This window comes from Falco rusticolus, chromosome 3 (assembly GCF_015220075.1).
Source record: "Falco rusticolus isolate bFalRus1 chromosome 3, bFalRus1.pri, whole genome shotgun sequence".
Taxonomy (NCBI): domain Eukaryota; kingdom Metazoa; phylum Chordata; class Aves; order Falconiformes; family Falconidae; genus Falco; species Falco rusticolus.
Window position 1 is genome coordinate 103368257 of NC_051189.1, and position 22803 is coordinate 103391059.

A 22803-nucleotide genomic window follows, 5' to 3' on the forward strand; every position below is an offset into this window, starting at 1 on the left:
CTGTGGGGACAAATTCCTGATTTGTTTGCACCTCACACATCAATTTATAAATTTTGCCCTCTGTGTTTAAAAATTCATCTCTTTTTTTTGCCCTCTACAAGCACAGATTTATGCTTTTTTGCACTCTACGTGCAGGAATGATTATTATTTTTTTTGCCAGTGTGCAGGATTTTTTTTGCGCTCAGCACATGTATTAACGATTTCTTGTAATCATGAATTTATAATTTCCCCCCCCCTTTTTTTTTTAGAAAATGCCCCCCAAAATTATTTCCAAATGCTCAGGGCTCATTTTATGTCTTATAATCCTGGATTTTTCCCATTGATGGGCATTTTCCAACAGGAATATGAGGTCAGGATCGTGCCAAAATTCCACGTGACCAATTTTGGGGGAAAAGAATTAAATTTTAGGGGAAAAGGAATCACCTCAAAACCCCCATGAAGTGGGAATTTTCCTCCCTGAAGACAAAGTGGTTTTGCACATGGGAACCAGCACGGACACACAAGGTGTGCACAACACCTGAGACGCATGGGAGTGTCGCACACGCTGCCCATGACACGCTCGGCATGCATGTGCTGCCCAACCTGTGTGCACGTGACACGCGGAATGCACCGTGGTGTGCAATGTGCTGGTGTGCACACGCGTGCAATGCAGGTGTGCAAGGCAATGCTTAACACCGCTGTGCACACGCGTGCAATGTAGGCGTGCAAGGCAATGCTCAACACCGCTGTGTACACGTGTGCAATGCAGGTGTGCAAGGCAATGCTCAACGCTGCTGTGCTTACGCGTGCAACGCAGGTGTGCAAGGCAATGCTTAACACCACAGTGCACACACGTGCAATGCAGGCGTGCAAGGCAATGCTCAACACCACTGTGCACATGTGTGCAATGCAGGCGTGCACCCACCGCCCCAGCAACACCCCCGCCCCCCCCAAGCTGTGCATGCAACACGCACTACCGCGCACAAACACACAACACACATGACGCCATGCAATGTCCCTTCCCCCCCGCCCCCCCCCCCCCCCCCAGTTTAGCCCTATTCATCATCCCCCCAAAGGGATTTTTTTGGAAAACCCCCTCCCTCCTCCTCCCCCTACCTTTTTCTTTTTTTCTTTTTTTTTTCCTTATTTTGACCCATTAACACACCCTATTTCTGCATACACACATACACACACACACCCATCTCACACCCCTCGCCCCTGCCCGTCATTTTGGGGCAATTTCCTCCCCACCAGCAATAAAAAAAAAAATAAAAAATCCCAATTTAGTCATTCAGATTTTTTTTTTTTTGCCATTTGCATCAACTCCTGGCGTGGCTTTCATAAAAACAATGTTTTTCTCCCTGTTTTCACCCTTTTTTCTCGCCAAAAATGATGTCAAAGCACTGGGTGGGTCGGTCCCCTGGGATCGTCTGTATTTGTCATTTTTTCTCCCACTTTTTTTTTTTTTTACCCCTGAAAAATATAATAAAGGGAGGAGCGGGAGCTGGCTGCCCTGGGGTCGCTCTCGCTGTTTGCATCAAGGATCTGAGGACAAAACGGAGCTTTTTGGGATTGGATAAAAAACAGAGGCAGGTGAGGTTAAATTCATACATATACATTTTTTATTATTATTTTTATTAATTTTTTTTTAGCAAAGAGCCCAGAATGGGAAAGCACATCTGGAAATTCCTCATCCATCCCCCCCAGCCCTGGGTTTGTTCTCGGTAGTGGAATAATTTTTCTGTTTCTGAGGGGATTTTGGGGAGGGGGGAAAAGGGACCAAAGGGGTGGAAAAGGAAAAAAAAATGGGAAAAGGAAAAAAATGAGGGAAAGGAAAAAGGGGAAAAGGAGAAAAAAAAGGGGATTTGGGGGGGGGGAAGGGAAAAAGGGGAAATTGGGGCAAAATAAACAAGGGAAATGGGGGGAAAGAAAGAAAAAGGAAGAAAAAAGGAAAAAAGGAAAAGGGAAAAAAGGGGTGGGGAAGGAAAAAAGTGAAAAAAGGGGGAAAAAAAGAGGAGGGGAAATGGAATAAAGCAAATATGCTCAGAGGAGAGTTTGAATTTTGTAAAATTTTGGAGGGACTCAAATCTGGGTCTGTTTCCATGAGGATGTGAAGTGCTGGGGGGTGGGGTGGGGGCTTGAATGTGGCGGAGGGCACGTGTAAATGCCCCCCAAAATAATAAAAAAGCAGATTTTGGGGTCAGGTGCATGTGCAAGTGCAAGAAAATGTAGATTTTTTGGGGACAGGCGTGAGTGCAATAAAATAGTGGCTTTGGGGATGAGTATGAGTGAAAAAAGACCCTACAAACCGGATTTTTTGGAAGTGTGAGTGTTTTGGGGGCAAACGCAATAAAAACATGTTTTGTGGATGAGTGCAGGGGGTTTTACCTTTTTTTTACGGATTTTGGAGGATGCGTATGAGTCCCAGTGCAACCACATGTCAAATTTTGGGCCAAGTGCAAGTGCGATAAACCTCGGAATTTTGGGCCCCAGGCAAAACCGAGTGGATTTTTTAAAAAAAAATCAGAGAAATAATTTTTTTCTTACCTTCTGCAGCTAAAGCACCATGGGCATTGGCCCAGGCTGGGGAAAAACTGCTGCTCTGCTGTGGGTCTGGACCGTCATGTTATGGGGTGAGTTCAACCAGGGTGGAGAAATGTATCAAAACCTGTAAAATTCACCACCCCAAAAAAGGTGAATCAACTAAAAATGAGATTTTTCCAGCCCTAAAGGCCACATGTTGCACCCTGGTCCCACGCAATGATTGAGAGGAGACAAAATTCCTACCCCCACTGTGACACATAGAGGAGAAACCAAGAGGCAAAGCCCCCACCCAAGCCATGTTTTGGGGGGGACTGGTGGAAAATCAGGCAATTTGCCCCCAGGTTGCAACCCAGCACCAGCCACAGTCCTTCAGCATCATCTCAGAACATGGCTGTCCACATTTCCACCTCCATGGCCTTTTGGAGGTGAAAGGCATTTCAAAACCCAAATTTCCCCCTTTTGAATTTCTCCATCTGGCATGAAACCTACCCAAAACGTCCATCTTTTGCCCCAGAATTCATTGCTATTTCTTCAAATGTATAGTTCTCTCCATCGATGTTCCTTCAGGACAATGCCACGTCTGTTCATGTTGGCGGACCTTCCTGCTCCAATTTGATAAACTCTCAGATCAAAAGTCCATCAAATCAATTGTCCATCAAATCAACGTGAATTCAAATTGTTGTTCCTCCAAAATAATATCCCATCAAATCCACGTGAATTCAAATTATTCCTCCAAAATAACGTCCCATCAAATCAATAAGCCACCAAATGGCTGTTCCTTATCCACCCAGATTAAACCAGTTGCCACCTCAAGCCCAACTTGAGTCTCGGTCCCCAACTAGGGTTGCTACATCTGACCTTACGGATGATGAGGGCACTGGTGGCAAGTTCTCCTCCTCCTCCTCTGGCTTTTCCAGGTGTTTTTTGCTTGCTCAGCTTCGCTGCGCCAGCTCCGCATCACCTGGGGGAAGAGTTCGTGGTGGCCTTCATGCAAAATGGTTTGCAGCAGACGCTCAACAGCGACTTCAAGCTGCTCATCACAGGTTATTCGCCCTTCACGTCCATCACCATCTCCATGAAGAAGCCCGGCTTGAGGATGACAGTGCAGGCGACCATGGGCCAAACCATTGCAGTGAAGATCCCACCCCAAGCCGAGATGGTGGGGAGCAAAATCTTTGACAACACTGTGGTGGTGAGGGCCAACAACGCCATCTCCTTGGTGATGGTCAACGAGAAACCTACTTCGGTTGACTCAACCGTCGTATACCCTGTGCACAGCTGGGGTACGAAGTACCATGTTGTGACACCCAATGTAGGCACTGACCGCTATGGTGAGTTCGTGGTGGCCGCCTGGGATGAGCCCACCACAGCTGACGTGCATCTCAAAGCCACAGTGACCTACCAAGGCCAGTCTTACCCCCGGGGCTCGGTGCTCCCCATCACACTGGAGCCTTTCCAAGCAGCCCAGCTCCAAAGCTCATCTGATATGTCTGGCACACAGATCGTGGCGCAGAAACCTGTGGCTGTTTTCACCGGTCACACTTGCTTGGCCAGGTTCACGCACTGCGACCATTTGGTGGAGCAGCTCCGGCCCGTTTCCAGCTGGGGCACCACCTTCATCGTGCCGCCGTTGCCTTTCGAGACTCAGTCTGATATCATCTATGTTACCACTTCCCAGCCAACACGTGTGGAGTCTCAACATGGGGTGACCAAGACAGTTCGGGAGCTACGGCCCAGCCGGTCAACGCTTTACGGACTCCAAGCCTTCAATACCTTGTACCTCTCTGCCAACGCTGGCATCCAGGTCATTTTTTTTGCCGACGGAGGTCATAAAGACACCATCTCCTATGACCCATTCTTCATGACCATCCCAGATGTCTCCAGTTACTGTAACTCCTACAACATCTTCACCCTGGACGGTTATGATAATTACGCCCTGCTGATAGCCAAGACCTCGGAGACATCTGGAATAATGCTCAACAAAACGCCATTGAGAAACGTCGCGTGGAAGCCCGTCCCGGGCACTGATTACTCCTGGGCCGGGCACAGTTTGGGCAACCAATTTGCCATCCATACAGTGGAGCACGAGATGTCCCCTTTTGGGCTGCTCAGCGTGGGGGTCCGGGAGCAAAAAGCCTATGGGTCGGCAGCCGTTTGCGACAGTGGTGAGCACCCCTTGGCCACCTCCACCCACCTTCAACCCTTTTTTGCCTCCCATGGCCACCTCCACCTACCTTCACCCCCTTTTTGCTTCACATGGCTACCTCCAACCCACCTCCACCCCCTTTTTGCTTCCCACGGCCATCTCCAACCCACCTTCACCCCCTTTTTTGCTTCCCATGGCCATCTCCAACCCACCTTCACCCCCTTTTTGCTTCCCTCCTGCCCTTGCAGTTGTGAGGCAAGGCAAACCCACGTGTTTTTGTGGGTCAACATTTAGTCTTCCACCTGTAACATCTTCTTTCCACCCCCACAGCTGATCAATGCCGAGCTCTCATCGAGAAAAGTATCTAAAATTAGCCAATTTGAGCTAAAAACTCATCTTTTCTCTCGTAGCACAAGGATAGGCACGTCGAAAAGGGCGTAATTAATCCCACACGGCTTTGGCCCATTTTAGGAGAGGACACTTCTGCTATAAACGTCTCATCTATAAATAACCTAAAAGTAAATCATCTACAACTAAAAAAAAAAAAAATCAGTGCAGGGGAGCCTCAAGCCATCAACCCAGATGATCTAAGGTGGCTAAATCCACCCGGGATTAGGCCCTGCTTCAGGGTAGCGGAGATCTGGAGGTGCTGGTTTGGTTGGTGGTCTATGGTGATGCTTCCACCCCTCCCAAGGCCACTTCTGGTGCACAATTGGCCTCCCCAAGGCCAAATAACCATGTACCATGTCTTCCAGATCCCTGCCGGCTGGTGAAATGCCGCGCAAAGGAGACGTGCAAGATGGAGAAAGGGGAGGCTGTGTGCGCACACGACTACATGGGAACCTGCATGGGGTCGCAGTCCCTGCAGTACCACACCTTTGACGGGATGACCGTGGACATCCAGGGCGGCTGTGCTTACACCCTTGCCAAATATTGCGGCAACGATCCCACCCTGGTGCCTTTCATTGTGGAGGAGGAGAAGAAGGGTGAAGGCAATTCCAAGGAGTGGTTGACCAATGTCTACGTGTACGCCTACAACATCTCCATCCACAAAGGAGAAGGAGGTAAAATCCAGGTGGGTTTTTTCCAGACCGTGACACCACTTTTCTGGGCCAAGGTTTTTGTGCCAAGTGGAAGAGGATAAAATATTGTGGGCAGGTGAGGTTGAAATAAAAAAAAATAAATAAATGAGGGCATGTGAGGTTGAAATGAAAAAAAAAAAAATGAGGACAACCACCCAAACCACAGAATGTTGGGAAATTTTGCGTGACAAATCCAGACACGGCAAAGGAGAGGGCGTTTCGTGCTTGATGAGGACTTGAGATGTCCTCAGAGGGATCACTAATTAAACCCTGCCAGCTTGCTGGTTAGCATCAAGAAAAAGGCAATTTTAAGGACGCCACTCTACCGTGGCATTGACTTTATCCACAGGGTCCACCAACCATGGAGACCTACCACAAAAAGGGAGTCGAGGTGAGACTTAAGTCCATTTTGCGAGGTCAGATGTGGTTTCTCCCAGCCTTACAGTTCATCAGTCTTAACAAAAATGAGATTTTATGCTCAGAATTTGACGGAGATGCTTCTCCCCCAACACGTTTGGGTTTTGATCTTTTCCCGCTAAAGCCTCTGAGGATCTACAGGACGTGGGGCAGAAATTCCTCATTCATGCTGATTAATTGCGTCTTCCTGAAAGAAATTTCTCTTTCTGATTGTATCTATGTGCTTTCACCTACTGGGTGAAGCAACCACCTACTGGGGTTTCATCCTTCTTCTTCTCCTTCCTTCCCCACCCCTGCCCTTCTCCTGCCCCACCCCATGCCCCCCCCCCCAAGGTCAACAACAAACTCACCAGCCTACCAGCCACCCTGGAAGCGGGAAAGATCCAGATCTCCCAAAACGAAGGTCGCACCATCCTGCAAACTGATTTTGGGCTGCAGGTGACCTACGATGAAGACTGGGCCATAATGGTGGCCGTGCCCAGCAGCTATTTCGGGGCCACCTGTGGCCTCTGCGGCAACTTCAACGAGGACGCAGAGGATGAGGTGACGCTTCCCGACAGCACTCCGGCTGCCAGCGTGGAGGAGTGGGCTGAAAGCTGGCGAGATCCCTCCTGCCAGGACAACTGTGGAGACCAGGAGATGTTGCAGGACAAAGAAGGCTGCGGTGAGCTCGGATGGGGGGTGGGGTGGCGTGGGGGCGTCCCCAAGAATTTTGGGGGAGAAAGAAAGGGACCCATGTGGGGATCTGGCCACGGGTAGCTGAGTTTCTGCCCAGCCCACCAAGCCCATGCTTGTAGGCATCAACGTAACCAACACACTGCGTGTTGGGGAAGGGTTGCAGTACTGTTTTCGTGCCAAACCACCCCAAAATCCACCTCATCTGACCTCGGAGGTCCATAGCACACAGATTTATGTAGGGTTCCTCATGAGAACAATCCCACAGGGTGTCTCCTGGACTCTGAATCACTTGCAGGCATCAGCTTGGTGGGGTTTTGGGGCATCTCCAGTGTAGGAACCCAACATCCCTCTAAGGAAAGTGCTCAGCTCCTCCCTTGGGTTGGCCCTTTTTGAGATATTCTCCTCAAATATCATCCCCCCACAGCTCAGAGATGCCTCCCAAACAGCCACTTTGAAGTCTGTGGGACAGCGTGCCCTGCCACCTGCACCAACCCCAAAGCCCCCACCTCCTGCAGCAAGCCATGCGCTGCCAGCTGCCAGTGTGATGAGGGCTTTGTCCTCCACGGTGAAGCGTGTGTCCCAGCAGAGACCTGCCGTTGCTTCCACAACAGTCATTCCTACCAGGTCCATGAGGAGTTTTGGGAAGATGAGAGCTGCCAAAGCCGGTGCCGGTGTGAGGTGGGGGGCAAGGTGGCTTGCAGGAAGGCTGGGTGCAAAGCCCACCAGAAATGCATCATGGTCGATGGCGTCCCCAGCTGCCAGGCAAACAAGTACTTCACCTGCATCGGGACAGGCGACCCTCACTACACCACCTTCGACGGGTTGAGATATGACTTCCAAGGGACGTGCGTCTACCAGTTCGCAGCCCTCTGCACCCAGGACCCCCAGCTGACCCCCTTCACCATCAAGGTGGAGAACAACAACCGGGGCAGCAAAGCTGTGTCCTTCACCAAAACCGTCACCCTGGAGGTCTATGGGAATGTCATCAGCATGAGCCAGGAGCACCCACGCAAGGTCAAGGTAGGTGTCTGCCAAGGACCTCATGCAACCTGCACCTAAACTGCTTATTTGCTCTGTTTCCCCCCCCAAAAAATCCCCCTTTTTCCTCACCCACCCCGCCACCCCCCCCGTACACCTCTGTGGAAGTATCGCTGTCTGCCTGCCATCTCCAGAGGGAGCCCTGAGCAGTTAGTTTGGATTTAAAGACTTTATTTTTAAATGTTTAAAGAAGTTCAAGGTGGGGAGAGGGGGAAAAAAAAAAAAAAGAAAGAAAAAAGGAGAAAAAAAAAGAAAAAAGAAAAAATAAATAAAAAAAGAAAAAATAAAGAATGAAAAAAGAAAAAAGAAAAAGAAAAATAATTAAAAAAGAAAAAAGAAAAAATAAAAGAAAAAAGAAAAATAAATTAAAAAATAAAAAAAAGGAAAAAGAAAAGAAAAAAGAAAAAAAGAAAAAAAAAAAGGAAAAAGGGAAAAAGCTTACAACTTGTTTATGGCATGCTGGCAAGCGCCCGTTTTCACTCTGGCAGGCTGAGCCAGCAAAATATATCTATGAGTAACAGTAAAAATACTTTCACACTCAAAAAGCATCAACTTGGCTTGACATCTCCAGCTTCTTTTTTTTCGCATCCATGCATTTGTATTTCTTCTCTCCCCGACAGCTGCAGGCTGACTCAATTAATTTGGGAAAAGTCCGATTTCCTGCCTTGCTTTCGCCAAAGTATTGCACAAAAGGACTGGCTCCCATTTTTTCTGGAATTTTTCTCTCTGAGCAGTTATATTTTCCCCTTGACACAGACCCCCCTGCCTGGAAATCCACCTCACACAAAAGGTTTGGGCAGAAACACCCCAAATCTCGAGCGATTTGCATGCGACCGCCAAAAAAAAAAAAAAAGATAAAAAAAAGAAGCATTTTGCAATATCGCCCCCACCCCCCCAATTTGCATTTGCCTGGAAAACCTTCCTGGCTTGTTCAAAAACACCCCAACCCCAAGTGATTCACATTTTTTCTGGAAATTCCACCTCGCTGGGCAAAGTGTTTACCAAACCCAACTGATGGGAATTTGCCCAGAAATCCTCCCCCCATGCCAAAAAAAAAAATAAAAATGGGATGTAAACACCCAGATCTCGACGGGGTGGCGCTAGGCCTTGGTGGCCACCCGGTGCCACCACCAACCCTTGGTGCCACCACCCCCAGGTCAACGGTGCCTTCGTGGAGCTCCCGTTCAGCCAGAAGGGCCAGTTTGAGGTCTACCACAGTGGTGTCCACGGCTTCGTCCACACCATCTTTGGCCTACGGGTGAGCTTTGACTGGTACAGCTACGCCCGCGTCATCCTCCCTGATGCCTACGCCGGCGCCGTCTGCGGCCTCTGCGGCAATGCCAACGGCAACGCCGACGACGACTTCACCACCCGTGATGGCCAACGGGCTGCCGATGAAATCCAGTTGGCCAACAGCTGGAAGGTGGGAGAGGTCCCCGGTTGCTCCACTGGTTGCGTGGGGGATTGCCCCGTATGCAAAGAGGAGCAGAAGCTGCCCTACCGCAGTGACGGCTACTGTGGGGTGATCGCCAAAGCTGGGGGACCCTTCCGGGCTTGCCACCGCACCATCAACCCCGCACCCTTCCTGGAGGACTGTGCTTTTGACGCTTGCCACTACAAAGGCCACCGGGACACCTTGTGCAAAGCCATCGCCTCCTACGTGATGGAATGCCAGAGCCAGGGCATCACCGTGGAGCCGTGGAGGACGCCGTCCTTCTGCGGTGAGTGGGGCCAGAAGGGGGCTTTCCCCCCTCCGAGGCGTTGAGCACAACCAGCTGCTGGTAGCTTTGCTCAGTGCCAACGGGAACCCGCCGCCCACGCTTCCGACACCGGGTTTCTTCACCCCGTTGCCAACATCTCTTCATTCCTGCCCCTCCACTGCTCCAAGGGTTGAGGGGGCCCAATGAGTTGTTGAGTTCAATGAGTTGAGTTGCGAAGGGGGGAAATTCCCTCCAACACATTTCCCAATCCAACCTCAGCCATGCCGTCTGGCAACGGTGCAGAATAAATCCCCGTTGCTCCTCCAGATTCCTCCTTGACCAAGGAAGTGGGATCCAAAATCTGTCCCCATTGCTCTCCAGAGTGATACTGATGCTCAACCACTCAATCCTTGCTCGGATCGCAAAGATTTGCACCAATTTGCACCCTGGGCATTGGGTTGATGAAGGAATAGGATTTATCAGCCCCGTTTCCAACCATTCCTTCCAGAAAAATCCTTTTAGCCTCTCCTTCTACAGCCTGGAGGTCAAACCAGTTCAGATGCAAATATGGATGGGGGTCAATCTCCTCCAGCTTGTTTGCAAAGTAAAATTTGTTCCTCCTTCATGCAACTGAGCAAAATATATCCCAATCACCCTCTTATTTTTTATTAATGCAAGGGAAGGCAATGCAAAATAAATCCTGATCACCCTCCACATATTATTTTATTCATTCAAGGAAGGGGAACGCAAAATATTTATTTTTATAATAAAATAAATCCCAATTGCCCCCCAATTTTTTTATTAATGCAAGGGAGGGCAATGCCAAAAAAAGCCCCTTTGCCCTCCAGACGCTCCACCACCGAAGACTTGCTTGCATTTGCCCCCACCCCCCACCCCCAACCTTCAGCGCAACGATGGAAATACTCACCCTGGTGTTCCCAGCTGCAGATCTAAGCGGGGTTTGATTATTTTCTCCTCTGCTGCTCGCAGGTCCCTCCTGCCCCCGTCACTCGCACTACGAGCTCTGTGGGAGCAGCTGCCCAGCCACGTGTCGGGGTCCGGCCAGCCCGGGGGACTGCGCGTCGGTGCTGTGCATCGAAGGCTGCTTCTGCAACGAGGGCTTCGTCCTCAGTGGCGATGAGTGCGTGCCGGCGGGCGAGTGTGGCTGCGAGCACCAGGGTCGCTACTACAAGAAGGGTGAGGTTTTCTACACCTCGTGCAGGGAGAGGTGCCGCTGCCAAGCCAAGGGGGTAGTGGAGTGCGAGGAGGTCTTCTGCAGCACCCACGAGGAGTGTCGAGTAGAGGACGGGGTGCTGGGGTGCTACCCGGCGGGCTATGGACGGCTGGTGGTCTCAGGGGACCCACACTACCTGACGTTCGATGGGCGAGCCTTTCACCTCCTGGGTTCCTGCACCTACGTCCTGGCGCGGCTCTGCAAGCCAGACCCGCGGCTGACGAACTTCTCAGTGCTGCTGAAGCATGACATGGGTGGCCGGGGCAACGTAGCCCTGATGAAGAAGGTGGTCATCTCCATCCACGGCCACACAGTCAGCATGGAGAGGGGCCGGAAGTGGGAGGTGATGGTAAGTTGAAAGAGCTCCCGTGCCAAAATCAGTGGTGCACATGTGCATGCAACCCCCCCGGTGCATGCATGCAGGCAAAACCCCCTGGTACACATGTGCATGCAAAACCCACCAGTGCATGCATGCATGCAAAATCCCTCGGTGCATGTGTGCATGCAAAATCCCTTGGCGCACAAGTGCATGCAAAACCCGCTGGTGCATGTGTACATGCAAAATCCCCTGGTACCATGTGCATGCAAAACCCCCTGGTGCATGCATGCATGCAAAACCTGCCAGTGCACACGTGCATGCAAAATCCCTCAGTGTACACATTCATGCAAAACCCATGCAAAACCCGCTGGTGCACATCTGCATGCAAAATCCCCTGGTGCACATGTGCATGCAACACACACACCCCGGTCCACACATGCATGCAAAATCCCCTGGTACATGTGTGCATGCAAAATCCCTTGGTGCACACATCCATGCAAAATCCATGCAAAATCCCCTGGTGCACATGTGCATGCAACCCCCCCTGGTGCACGTGTGCATGAAAAACCCACCGGTGCATGCATGCATGCACACGCACACACACCCCGGTGCACACATACATGCAAAATCCCCCAGTGCACACGTGCATGCAAAATCCCTCAGTGCACACATGCATGCAAAATCCCGCGGTGCACACGTGCATGCAAAAACCCCCAGTGCACACGTGCATGCAAAATCCCTCGGTGCATGTGTGCATGCACCACCCCACCCCTGGTGTATACATGCACACAAAATCCCTCGGCACACGCATGCATGCAACCCCCCCTGGTGCACACATGCATGCAACACCCCCCCAGTGCACACGTGCATGCAGACCCCCCTGGTGGACGCGCACATGCAACCCCCCCCGGTGCACACGTGCATGCAACCCCTTGCCCCATACAGTCACCGCATGTGTGCACACGTATGCAGAGCCCCCCGGTGCATGTGAAAACCCCTCACTAGTGAGTCAGGGTGCCCCCAGCCCTCAGTGCACACGTCTGTGCAAGATCCTGATGCATGTGCACATGCAAATCCCCTCCCCCCCGCCACCATGCAGAAGCTGGGATGTCCCTGTCCCTCGGTGCACACACCTGTGCAGCATCCCCCTGGTGCATGTGTGTGTGCCGACATTGCCCCATCCCAGGTGGACGGGGAGCGCTACACGCTGCCACTGGTGACAGAGAAGAAGAAGCTACGGATCGTCCAAGAAGGGAACAACGTGGTCCTCCAGACGGCTGCCGGGCTGCGGCTCCTCTACAATGTGGCCACCTACCTCCTGGTCACCATCCCCGACGCCTACCGGGGCCGTGTGTGCGGGCTGGGTGGCAACTACAACGGGGACCCCGGTGATGATTTCCAGCTGCCTGGAGGGTCCTTGGTGCAAAGCACCGAGGAGTTCATCACCTCCTGGAAGGTGCCCATGGAGGATGGAGCGTGCACTGAGGGTTGCAACGGCAAGGACTGCGCCATGTGCGACGCCGCCGACACTGCTCCCTATAGCGTCAGTGACTCCTGCGGGCTCATCTGGGACCCGGCAGGACCTTTCGGACCGTGTCACCCACGGGTGAGCCCAGTGGAGTACTACAACCACTGCCTCCACGATGTCTGTGCTGCCAACGGTGCCAGTGACGTTCTATGCCACAGCCTCCAAGCCTACGCCACTGCTTGCCAAGCCGCCGCGGCCGAGATCAGCGGGTGGAGAACAACCACTTTTTGCCGTAAGCACTCGAGAACATCTTCATGGAGCCACTTCAACCCCTACTTCCCTCCAAAGCCACATTTACCCCCAGTAAACCCCTCCCATTTTTCAATGCATGCATCAAACTCACCTTCACCGTCCAGACCAAGATGACCTAAAACGACCTGTGTGCTATCAGGCAAGGTTGCCTTCTGCTGAACTCCCCCTAAAATCTATCAAATAACCCAGAAATTACTTTTAAACCTCCCCAAAAAGCTCATCTTGGGGCTTAAATAACCTACTTCCCAAAACACCATGGAACCACAAAATTCCAGCTTACTGTCTCCAAAACATCAATTATTTGGGTCAAACAAGTTCAAAACGGGCATCCCCCTTCCTTCCTCACATTGAGGGAACTGGTCACATCGAGGTGACTGGTGATGTGCTTCAACTTGGGTGCTAAAAGCAGGATTTGGTTGTTTTAACAGCTTCTGGGGCCAGCAGAGAGGCCCAAGACCATTGGATAGCCATGACAATGCCCTGTTGGGTCCAGGAACAACAGCAATGACATTTTTTTGGGGGGGAATAATGGTATATCTCTCCTTTTTTCCAGCTCTTTCCTGCCCACCCCACAGCCACTACGAGCTCTGCACCCGTACCTGTGACTTCACCTGCGCCAGCCTCTCCATGCCGGCCCCGTGCAGCTGGACGTGCTTCGAGGGCTGCCAGTGTGACGATGGGTACCTCTTCGATGGAGAAGCCTGCGTGTCCTTGGAGCAGTGTGGCTGCATGCACCAGGGGCGGTATTTCAAGGTGAGGTTGACCATCAAGGCTTGGCATTGGTGGTTTTGGTGGAATTTGTGGGGATTGTGGGGGTGGGTTGTCCCACCTGGCTGATGCAAGGGGTTTGGGGATTCAGTTCTTGATGGGGTAGGTTGTCCCATCTCATCAATGCAACTGGTTTGGGGGCTCCAATCTTCTATGAAGTGGCTTGTCCCATCTCATCAATGCAACTGGTTTGGGGGCTCCAATCTTCTATGAGGTGGCTTGTCCCATCTCATTGAGGCAACTGCTTTGGGGGCTCCAATCTTCCATGAGGTGGGTTGTCCCATCTCATCGATGCAACTGGTCTGGGGACTCCAATCTTCCATGAGGTGGGTTGTTCCACCTCATCGATGCAGTGATGCTGCATGCACCAGGGGTGGTATTTCAAGGTGAGGTTGACCATCAAGGCTTGGCATTGGTGGTTTTGGTGGAATCTGTGGGGATTGTGGGGGTGGGTTGTCCCACCTGGCTGATGCAAGGGGTTTGGGGATTCAGTTCTTGATGGGGTAGGTTGTCCCATCTCATCGATGCAACTGGTTTGGGGGCTCCAATCTGCCGTGAGGTGGGTTGTCCCACCTCATCGATGCAATGAATTTGGGGATTCCATCTTTGATGAGGCTGGTTGTCCCACTTAGTCAACGCAACTGGTGTGGGGGCTCAATGGGTGGGTCACCACTTCGTTTTTAGGACACACGTCCAAAATAACGTGATTAGTAACATCTGAAAATGCCTATTTTGCTCTGCCAGCCCCGGGGGACAAAGGACAATTAATTCGTTGAGTTGCACAAACTCCACCAAATCCATCTTCCAGTTTTTCTTTCTTTCTCTGGGACTTCTTCCCCCTCTGAAAGGTGGGAAATTCCCCCAAAATTTGGAGAACAGTGTCCATGGGGAATAACCTCCCAGCTTTTCCTTTCCAGGCGCGTGAGACCATCATCTCCAACAACTGCTCCACCAAATGCAGCTGCCACCCATCCCAAGGACTCATCTGCGAGGACATGTGGTGTCCCCCGGACGAGGTCTGCACCAGACGGGATGGGGCACAGTTGTGTGTCAAGCGGGAAGGTCGATGCCGGGTTTCTCCGGGGGCTTCCTTGACCACGTTTGATGGCACCAGGGGAGATCTCCTCACCAGCGGCACCTACAAAGTGGCCGCCCTTTGCAACGAGCAGTCCCCCAACTGGTTCAAGGTGGTGGTGGAGGTCAGCGAGTGCCGGGACGACAACATCCCGGCTGCCGTGGCCGTCTTCGTCTTCTTCCGCGAAGCTTTCATCACTGTGAACAACAACATGGAGGTGTGGGTAAGCCGGGGTAGGACATGGGCAACCCTTGGGGATGAGCAAGATGAATCGTTAAATGAAGACATGGCGTTTGGGTGGGATTTATCTCCTCTTCCTTTAGAAGGTGTGCAACCCCAGTGATGACTTTGGGCTGTACGATGTTTTTTATTTTTTTATTTTTTTTATGGAGCGTTCTGGAATTTTTTAACTTGTTTTCGATGTTCTACGTTGCTGCAGGTGAACGGACTTTTCACCCGACCTCCAGCTGCAGTGTCCAAAGCTGTTTCCTTGAGCGCGGTGGCGGGGAACATCACCATCTCCCACACCTCAGGAATGGACGTGCTCTTCAGCCCTGGAGGGGAGATGACAATCACCGTGGGGGCCACCTTGGTCAACCAGCTCTGCGCTCCCTGTGGCAACTTCAACGGCGACCCCAGCGATGACCTGAAGCTGCCCAACGGCCGGACTGTGAGGACCATCGCAGAGGTTGCGGATGCCTGGAAAGCCAGGGATTTTGCAGGATGGTGAGTGACCCCCAAAAGACACCCCACCCCCCCAAAAAAACCCATGGGGTGATATATTTTTTTAAGCTTGGGCAAGCAAGAGGGTAGGGAACTACCTCCATGGGGCATCAATGGGTTGGGCCAGGCAACGTCCAGGAAGGACATCTCCATCTTCTTTGGTTTCATCCACAGCGACTGACACACAAACCCATGGAAATGACCCTGGTAAGTGACTCTTCTCCTCCTTCACTGTCACGTCTCATGCTACGAATGTTCCTGCAGCCCCATGGATGAGGTTTAGGCTGTTCCACCACCCCCTTAATTAATTAGCTGAATACCTGAGGCGGGGGGGGGGGGGGCGGTCCTGGTGCCTCAGCACGGACTGGCCTTAGAGAGACGTGTATGGAGAGCAGATACCCAATGCCTTCCTCAGCCCCCACGTCCCACAAATGGGCATCGACGGAAATCGTGACGTCGGGGAGGGTTTTGGGGGAGTCAAGCTGAGAAATGATGTTTCTGCCTGTCACGGGACATCTCCTGCCTCACCGTGCTGCTCGCGTTGGTGCCAGTGAGAGGCGGAAAGACCAAGTGCTGGGTGACTGTCGAATTCAGGCAGATTTCACCCAGGGTGGAACGGTCCCACTGGATTTCGGGGAATTTGGCCCAACATAGAACGTTCTGGATGGACCTAGGGCCTCCTGGTGGAAGGTGGGGCGGTTTGGATAAATAGAGGGGGATTGGGACAAAGACGAGGCAATTTTGGTAAAAGTAGGGTAATTTCACCAAATACAGGGCAATTTTGACAAATATAGGTGATTTTGACCAAGACAGGGCAATTTTGACAAAAACCAGGCAATTTTGCAAAGACAGGGACATTTTGCCAAATATAGGTCAATTTGATAAATAAGGGCAATTTTGACAAAAACAGGGCAATTTTGATAAATAAAGGGCAATTTCACCAAATATAGGGCCATTTCACCAAATACAGGGCAATTTCACCAAATACAGGACAGTTTCACCAAATACAGGGCAATTTTGCCAAATGTAGTGTGTTTTCACAAAATAATAGGGCAATTTTGACAACTATAGGGTAATCTTGACAAAGACAGGGAGGTTTTGCCAAATACAGGGCAATTTGGACAAATACAGGGTGATTTTGCCAAATATAGGGTAATTTTCCCAAATACAGGGCAATTTCACCAAATACAGGGCAGTTTCACCAAAGACAGGGCAATTTTGCCAAATACAGAGGGGTTTCACCAAATATAGGGCAATTTTGACAAATACAGGGCAATCTTGATAAATGAAAGGTAATTTTGACAAAGACAGGGACATTTTGCCAAATACAGTGTAGTTTCACCAAAGACAGGGCAATTTTGACAAATACAGGGTGGTTTTGCCAAAGAACAGGCAATTTTTACAAATACAGATTGGTTTCACCAAATATAGGGCAATTTTGACAAATATAGGGTAATCTTGACAAACACAGGGCAATTTTGCCAAAGACAGGGCAATTTCACCAAATATAGGGCAATTCCACCAAATACAGGGCCATTTCACTAAATACAGGGCAATTTCACAACATACAGGACGGTTTCACCAAAGACAGGGCAATTTTGCCAAATACAGTGTGGTTTCACAAAATATAGGGCAATTTTGACAAATATAGGGTAATCTTCACAAAGACAGGGAGGTTTTGCCAAATACAGGGCTATTTTGACAAATATAGGGTGGTTTTGCCAAATATAGGGTAATTTTCCCAAATACAGGGCAATTTTGCCAACTGAATATAAGCTGACCTCGCCAAATATTAAGTGACCTCGCCGAATATACGCTGATGTCACCAGATATAAGGTGACCTTGCCGAATATGAGGTGACCTCACCAAATATAAGGTGACCTCACCAAATATAAGGTGACCTCACCAAATACGAGGTGACCTTGCCAAACAGAATCTGGTTGAAGATGTAGCGATTTTTTACCCACGAACGAGCGACCTTGCCCAAGGTCAAGCCCTTTTGCCAAAAACGGAGCTTTTTTGCCCAATTTCACGCCCCTGGGGCAAACATCCAGCACCCCCAAAGCCACCACCCCGGGGTCACCAAGGTCCCTCCCATGGCCACCACGCTGGCTCACTGGCACGCCTCGCTTGGCACACTTGTGGGCCTGCCCTCACTGCACTGCCATCTCCACTGCCTTCCCCTGCGCCCCGCATGGCGCGGCCTGTCCTGCATGGCACCCCCACACCAGCCCAGCACCCCAACGCACCCCTGCAACCATTGCGCCTGCTCTGCCCCTCTTCTGCGGGTGACGGGGTGCTCCTGGGGGAGACGGCACTATAGAAATATATTTATATTTTTTATATATAATATATATTTTTTAATTGTTATTAAAATTAAAATTTAAATATTATATATAATTTGTATATATTATATAAAAATATACAATTTTTAAATATATTTTTAATTTTATTTATTTTTAACAAATACTTTTAATTTTTTTAAGATAATATTTTTTATTTTATAATAAAATAAAAATAAAACAATAAAAATAATTTTAAAATAAAATAAAATTAATTTAAAATTACTTATACTTTTAATAAAAACTAACAAATAATAAATTTAATTAAAATATTATAAATAAATTTAAAAAATATATTTTCTATATTTCTACATGTAATATATATAATACAAATTATATATAATATGTAAAAATAAAAATATAATTTCATGTATTTATATAAATTAATGAAATTTTATATTTTAATTTTTAATAAATAAATATATTTAGATTTTTAAAATTAAATATAATTAATATTAAATTTTATTTTATAATAAAATAAAAATAAAACAATAAAAAATAAAATTAAAAAATAAAATAAAATTATATTTTTAATAAATAAATAATAAACAATAAAATTTAATTAAAATATTTAAATAAATAAAAATATATTTTATATGTAATATATAAGTATAATTTTATATGTAAGTTATTTATATAAATTATTTATAAATATAATTTATATATTACTTATAAATCTATTTTATATATAATATATAAGTACATAATATATATAAATATAAAATAATGAAAACGGTTGCAACAAGGGGGTGTCGGGGGTGTTGGGTGCTGCAGCTCTTTGGTGACCTCCACCACGGGGAATGTGAAGGCAGCGCCGCCGTCCGTTGGGAATTTCTTTGCCCCCGACCCCCCGGGTGGCTCGACCCCCCTTGGAACCACCGTTGTGCTGAGCACTACGCACCTGGCGGGAAGGGGACGACGCAGCGCCGCGTGCCGGCGCCGTGCCGGCGCCGTGCCGGTGGGTGGGGCAGGGCTGCAGATGGGTTCCTCACCAGAAGGGGGCGCTGACGGCGCCGCGTTCCATCTCTTCCAGCCGCGCCGCCGACCTCGTGCGGATGGAGGTGGAGGCCCCTGTCTACCCTACGCGGTAGACGCCGACATCTACCACTCACGCTCCTTCCAGATACCCCCAGCAGAAATTTTTGACGCCTCTTAGAAGCCCCGACCAGGGTCGGGAGGGGTGGGGGGGTTGCTGGTGCCAAAGGAAAACCAGCAGGTCGCATGGCCTTAAATACCTTTAAAAAAAAAAATATTAAAAAACGCTGGATCTGGCCTCGAATCGGCGAGTAAAAATGTGGATTTTAAAGAGCTGATACAGTAGAGCCCAACGCTGAGATGATCCACCTGCACCCCAGTGGCCTGAAGGAGAAGGTGACAAGGTGGAGCCAAAACCAGCATAAAATGGAGATGAACAGACCGAAATCCCAGCTGTTTTCCCCCAAAACCGCGCTGTTCCCATCGGCTGTTTCCGGTATCATGCTGCCTGCCATTGGGTCCACCAATAAACACTTTTTATCGGACCGTTTTTATGGGTTTTTTATGGTGGGGTGGGGGTCTTTTGCTTTGTGAATTCTGGGGTGGGGGAAAAAAAAACCTAAAAAAAATATGGGAATTTGTCTTGACACCGTTGGTGGGGAAACATCCCAGCATTTCTCCTGTGGGGGAAATGGCTCCGTGTGGCCTCCCAGGGTGGGAATGTCCATGTCTTGCCCATGTGGAAATGACCCAATGCAAAAGCAATTAAAACACATGCAAAATCAATTATAAGAAATGCAAAAGCAATTATAAAAAATGCAAAGGCAATTAAAACACATGCAAAAGCAATTAAAACATGCAAAGGCAAAGGCAATTATAACAAATGCAAAAGCAATTAAAACACATGCAAAAGCAATTACAACACATGCAAAAGCAATTAACTACCTCCCATCTGACGCACCCACCCAACCTGTCTCCCACCGGGAAACGCCACATTTTTCCATGGGAAAACATGGGAAAAGCGTATTTCCCAGGGAAAAGCACCGCGGATTACTTCTAATTCATGTAATAATAATAATAGTAGTAGTAGTAGTAATAAAATAATAGAATGTTTCTAATTTTATTCCTATTTCACCCCAAGACTTTCCTGGAGGTGTCGCAAGCACAACCTCAGCACCGGCCTTGGCATCACGTGGGGACATAGCAACAGGCTGAGGGATGAAAAACAAATAAAGATTAACGACTGACGGGGATAAAAATTAATTGCGTGCTTGATAAACAAGGCTCTAGGGGTGGTGGAAGCCGGGAACTTGCTCAAGGTGACGGGAGGCACACGTCCGCCTCCACGTGCACCCGCCATCCCTCTCCCTGGGAGGCTGGGGTTTTTTTTAATGTATTTTATACCCCGACATTAAAACCTTGCAAAAAGTAAAAAAAAAAAAAATATATCCCAAGAAAACAACTTTTTCCTGAAGGAATAACGGTGTTCATGCAATGGCACATGGGGAGAGCAGTTACAGCACATGCAAAAGGAATTAAATGCAAAAGCAGCTGTAACAAATGCAAAAGCAATTAAATGCAAAGGCAAGGGCCATTAACAAATGTAAAAACAATTAAAACAAATGCAAGCCCAATTAAAACACATGCAAAGACAATTATGACAAATGCAAAAGCAATTAAAATGCATGCAAAAGCAATTATAACAAATGCAATTATAACAAATACAAAAGCAATTAAGTGCAAAAGCAATTAAATACAAAAGCAAATAAAACACATGCAAAGACAATAAGAAATGCAAAAGCAATTAAAACACATGCAAAGGCAATTATAACAAATGCAAAGGCAATTACAACAAATGCAAAGGCAATTATAACAAATGCAAAGGCAATTATAACAAATGAAAAAGCAATTATAACAAACGCATTTGTAACAAATGTAAAAGCAATGAAATGCAAAAGCAAAATAATACCAAAGCAATTATAACAAATGCAAAAGCAATTAAAACACATGCCAAAGCAATTAAAGCAAATCCCAAAGCAATTAAAGCAAATCCCAAGGCAACCAACAACAAATCTCAAGGCCCTTATCACAAAATCCCGAAACCTTGACATAAAATCCCACCGTTTTTATAAATTATCCCCAAAGTGGCCTAAGAAACCCCAAAGGATGTTGTGCAATGGCCAAAAAATTCACGGGGTGCCAAAAAGTGGGGGGTCGGGCACCACCAGGGGGAGGAATTGCATTTTCCCCCCCAAAAAAATTCCTAAATCCCTAAAAAAAATGCATGGCAGGAAAAAAAAATATTGCAATTTGATTAACCAAGGCGACAGGGCGGATTGTTGCAACGCTGCAGCTGGTGGGATGGAGGTGGGTGAGGGGTGGGTGCAACGCAGAGCAAGGCCCACTGCGCCGTGGAGCAAACCTGTTGTAACTGTGGAGAAAGGGCATTGCAAGATGCAACGGGGATGTTGCAAAGTGCAGCGGGGGCATTGCACATCGTAACAGGGGTGTTGCAAACTGCAACGGGGGCATTGCATGCTGCAACAGGGGTGTTGCATGCTGCAAGGGGGCATTGCAAATGGCAACAGGGGCATTACATGCTGCAACAGGGGCGTTACACGCTGCAACGGGGGCATTGGACATTGTTACGGGGGTGTTGCAAACTGCAACAGGGCATTGCACATTGTAACAGGGAGTGTTGCAAATGGCTATGGGGGCATTGCATGACGCAACGGGGTTATTGCAAACTGCAACAGGCCATTGCAAACTGCAACGGGGGCATTGCACATCGTAACGGGGGTGCTGCAAACGGCAACGGGGGCGTTGCACATTGTAACAGGGATGTTGTGAACAGCAACAGGGCATTGCAAACAGCAATGGGGGCATTGCACGCTGCAACGGGGGGGCATTGCACATCGTAATGGGAGTGTTGCAAACTGCAAGGGGGGCAGGGGGGCGACGACATGACACGACACAACACATTGCACACTGCAACAGGGGGCACTGCAAACCGCAAGGGAGGGGGGCATCGAAAACCACAACGGGGGAGGGGGGCATTGCACACTGCAATGGGAGGCACTGCACACCACAGCGGGGGGGTACTGCATGCTGCAAGGGGGGGGGGGGGCATTGCAAACTGCAATGGGGGGGGCATCGCGCGCTGCAACAGGGAGCATTGCATGCTGCAACAGGGGGGTATTGCAAACAGCAACGGGGGGGGGGGCACTGCACACTGCAACGGTGAGGGGGGCATTGCAAACTGCAACGGGAGGGGGGGGCATTACAAACCGCAACAGGGGGGCACTGCACATGGCAAGGGGGGGGTTGGGGGGGCGAGTGGGGGACACTGCAATCCACAGCGTCTCCCAAGGCCTCTCGCAACCGCAGCCACCCAAGCCTGTCAGCCCCGATGATGCAACACCCGGGGGAGGGGAGTGTGTGGGGGTGTTGGGGGAGGGGGGGGGCCAGATCCCTGTTTGCTTTGCATTTACCTCCTGAGGGAGCAGAAATATCAGGTGTCTCCCTCCCCCCCCCCCCCCCGGTGGTGGCCACGTCTCAACTGTCCCGTGTGCGTGTCCTGTATATGTGTCCCCCTCCCCCACCCCCACCCCCAATAAAATACTCAAACAAAGGCGCGAGCAGGAAGTGAGGGCGCAAGAGCAACAGCAGCGGGAGGCCCGGAATTTTCCAGAAATCCGAGAAGGGTTGGCGGAATGCCCGGTTTGCTTTTGCAATCCTGCTTGCCCCGCCCTCCCCGCCCCCACCCCCCGGCTCGCGTTGCAAGAAGAAACGGGGATGCTGCAGGAAAAGCAATGCCGGGGGGGTGTATTTTTGTTGTTGTTGTTGTTGTTTTTGGCATGGTTTTGCAAAAATCCCAGCGTTGCACGGGTGGTGCATGCATTTTTTTTTGGGGGGGGGGGGGAGCTGCAACGAACAACCCCCCTTTTTTTGGCTCTGCAAAAAAAGCAAAGCGTTGCAAAAAGCAAAAAACCGTCCCCGGGGT

The 22803-nt window shown here is 49.4% G+C and overlaps 1 protein-coding gene and 1 long non-coding RNA gene across 5 annotated transcripts; one reads left to right on the top strand and one right to left on the bottom strand.

Annotated features, from left to right (window-relative positions):
* Window positions 1–1116: 1116 nt before the first annotated feature.
* On the top strand, window positions 1117–19345 carry LOC119144076 (IgGFc-binding protein-like). 4 transcript variants are annotated; one of them, XM_037378960.1, is made up of 14 exons: window positions 1584–1703; window positions 2536–2612; window positions 3441–4688; window positions 5425–5744; window positions 6502–6832; window positions 7271–7866; window positions 9041–9605; window positions 10575–11167; window positions 12324–12897; window positions 13471–13670; window positions 14603–14983; window positions 15200–15486; window positions 15658–15690; window positions 18859–19345. In XM_037378960.1, the coding sequence occupies exons 2-13, from the start codon at window positions 2546–2548 to the stop codon at window positions 15662–15664; spliced, it is 5169 nt and encodes a 1722-aa protein (XP_037234857.1). In that variant the 5' UTR covers window positions 1584–1703; window positions 2536–2545; the 3' UTR covers window positions 15665–15690; window positions 18859–19345. The 4 variants fall into 4 exon arrangements, with proteins under 4 accessions (XP_037234856.1, XP_037234857.1, XP_037234855.1 ...); XM_037378959.1 differs by lacking the exons at window positions 1584–1703; window positions 15658–15690 and adding an exon at window positions 1117–1572; XM_037378958.1 differs by lacking the exon at window positions 15658–15690.
* Window positions 19346–19896: 551 nt separating this feature from the next.
* Window positions 19897–22375, bottom strand: LOC119144078. The gene is made up of 2 exons (XR_005102958.1): window positions 22292–22375; window positions 19897–20011 (listed from the first exon to the last, which is right to left on the bottom strand). It is a non-coding gene; the product is annotated as an uncharacterized LOC119144078 (long non-coding RNA).
* Window positions 22376–22803: the final 428 nt, after the last annotated feature.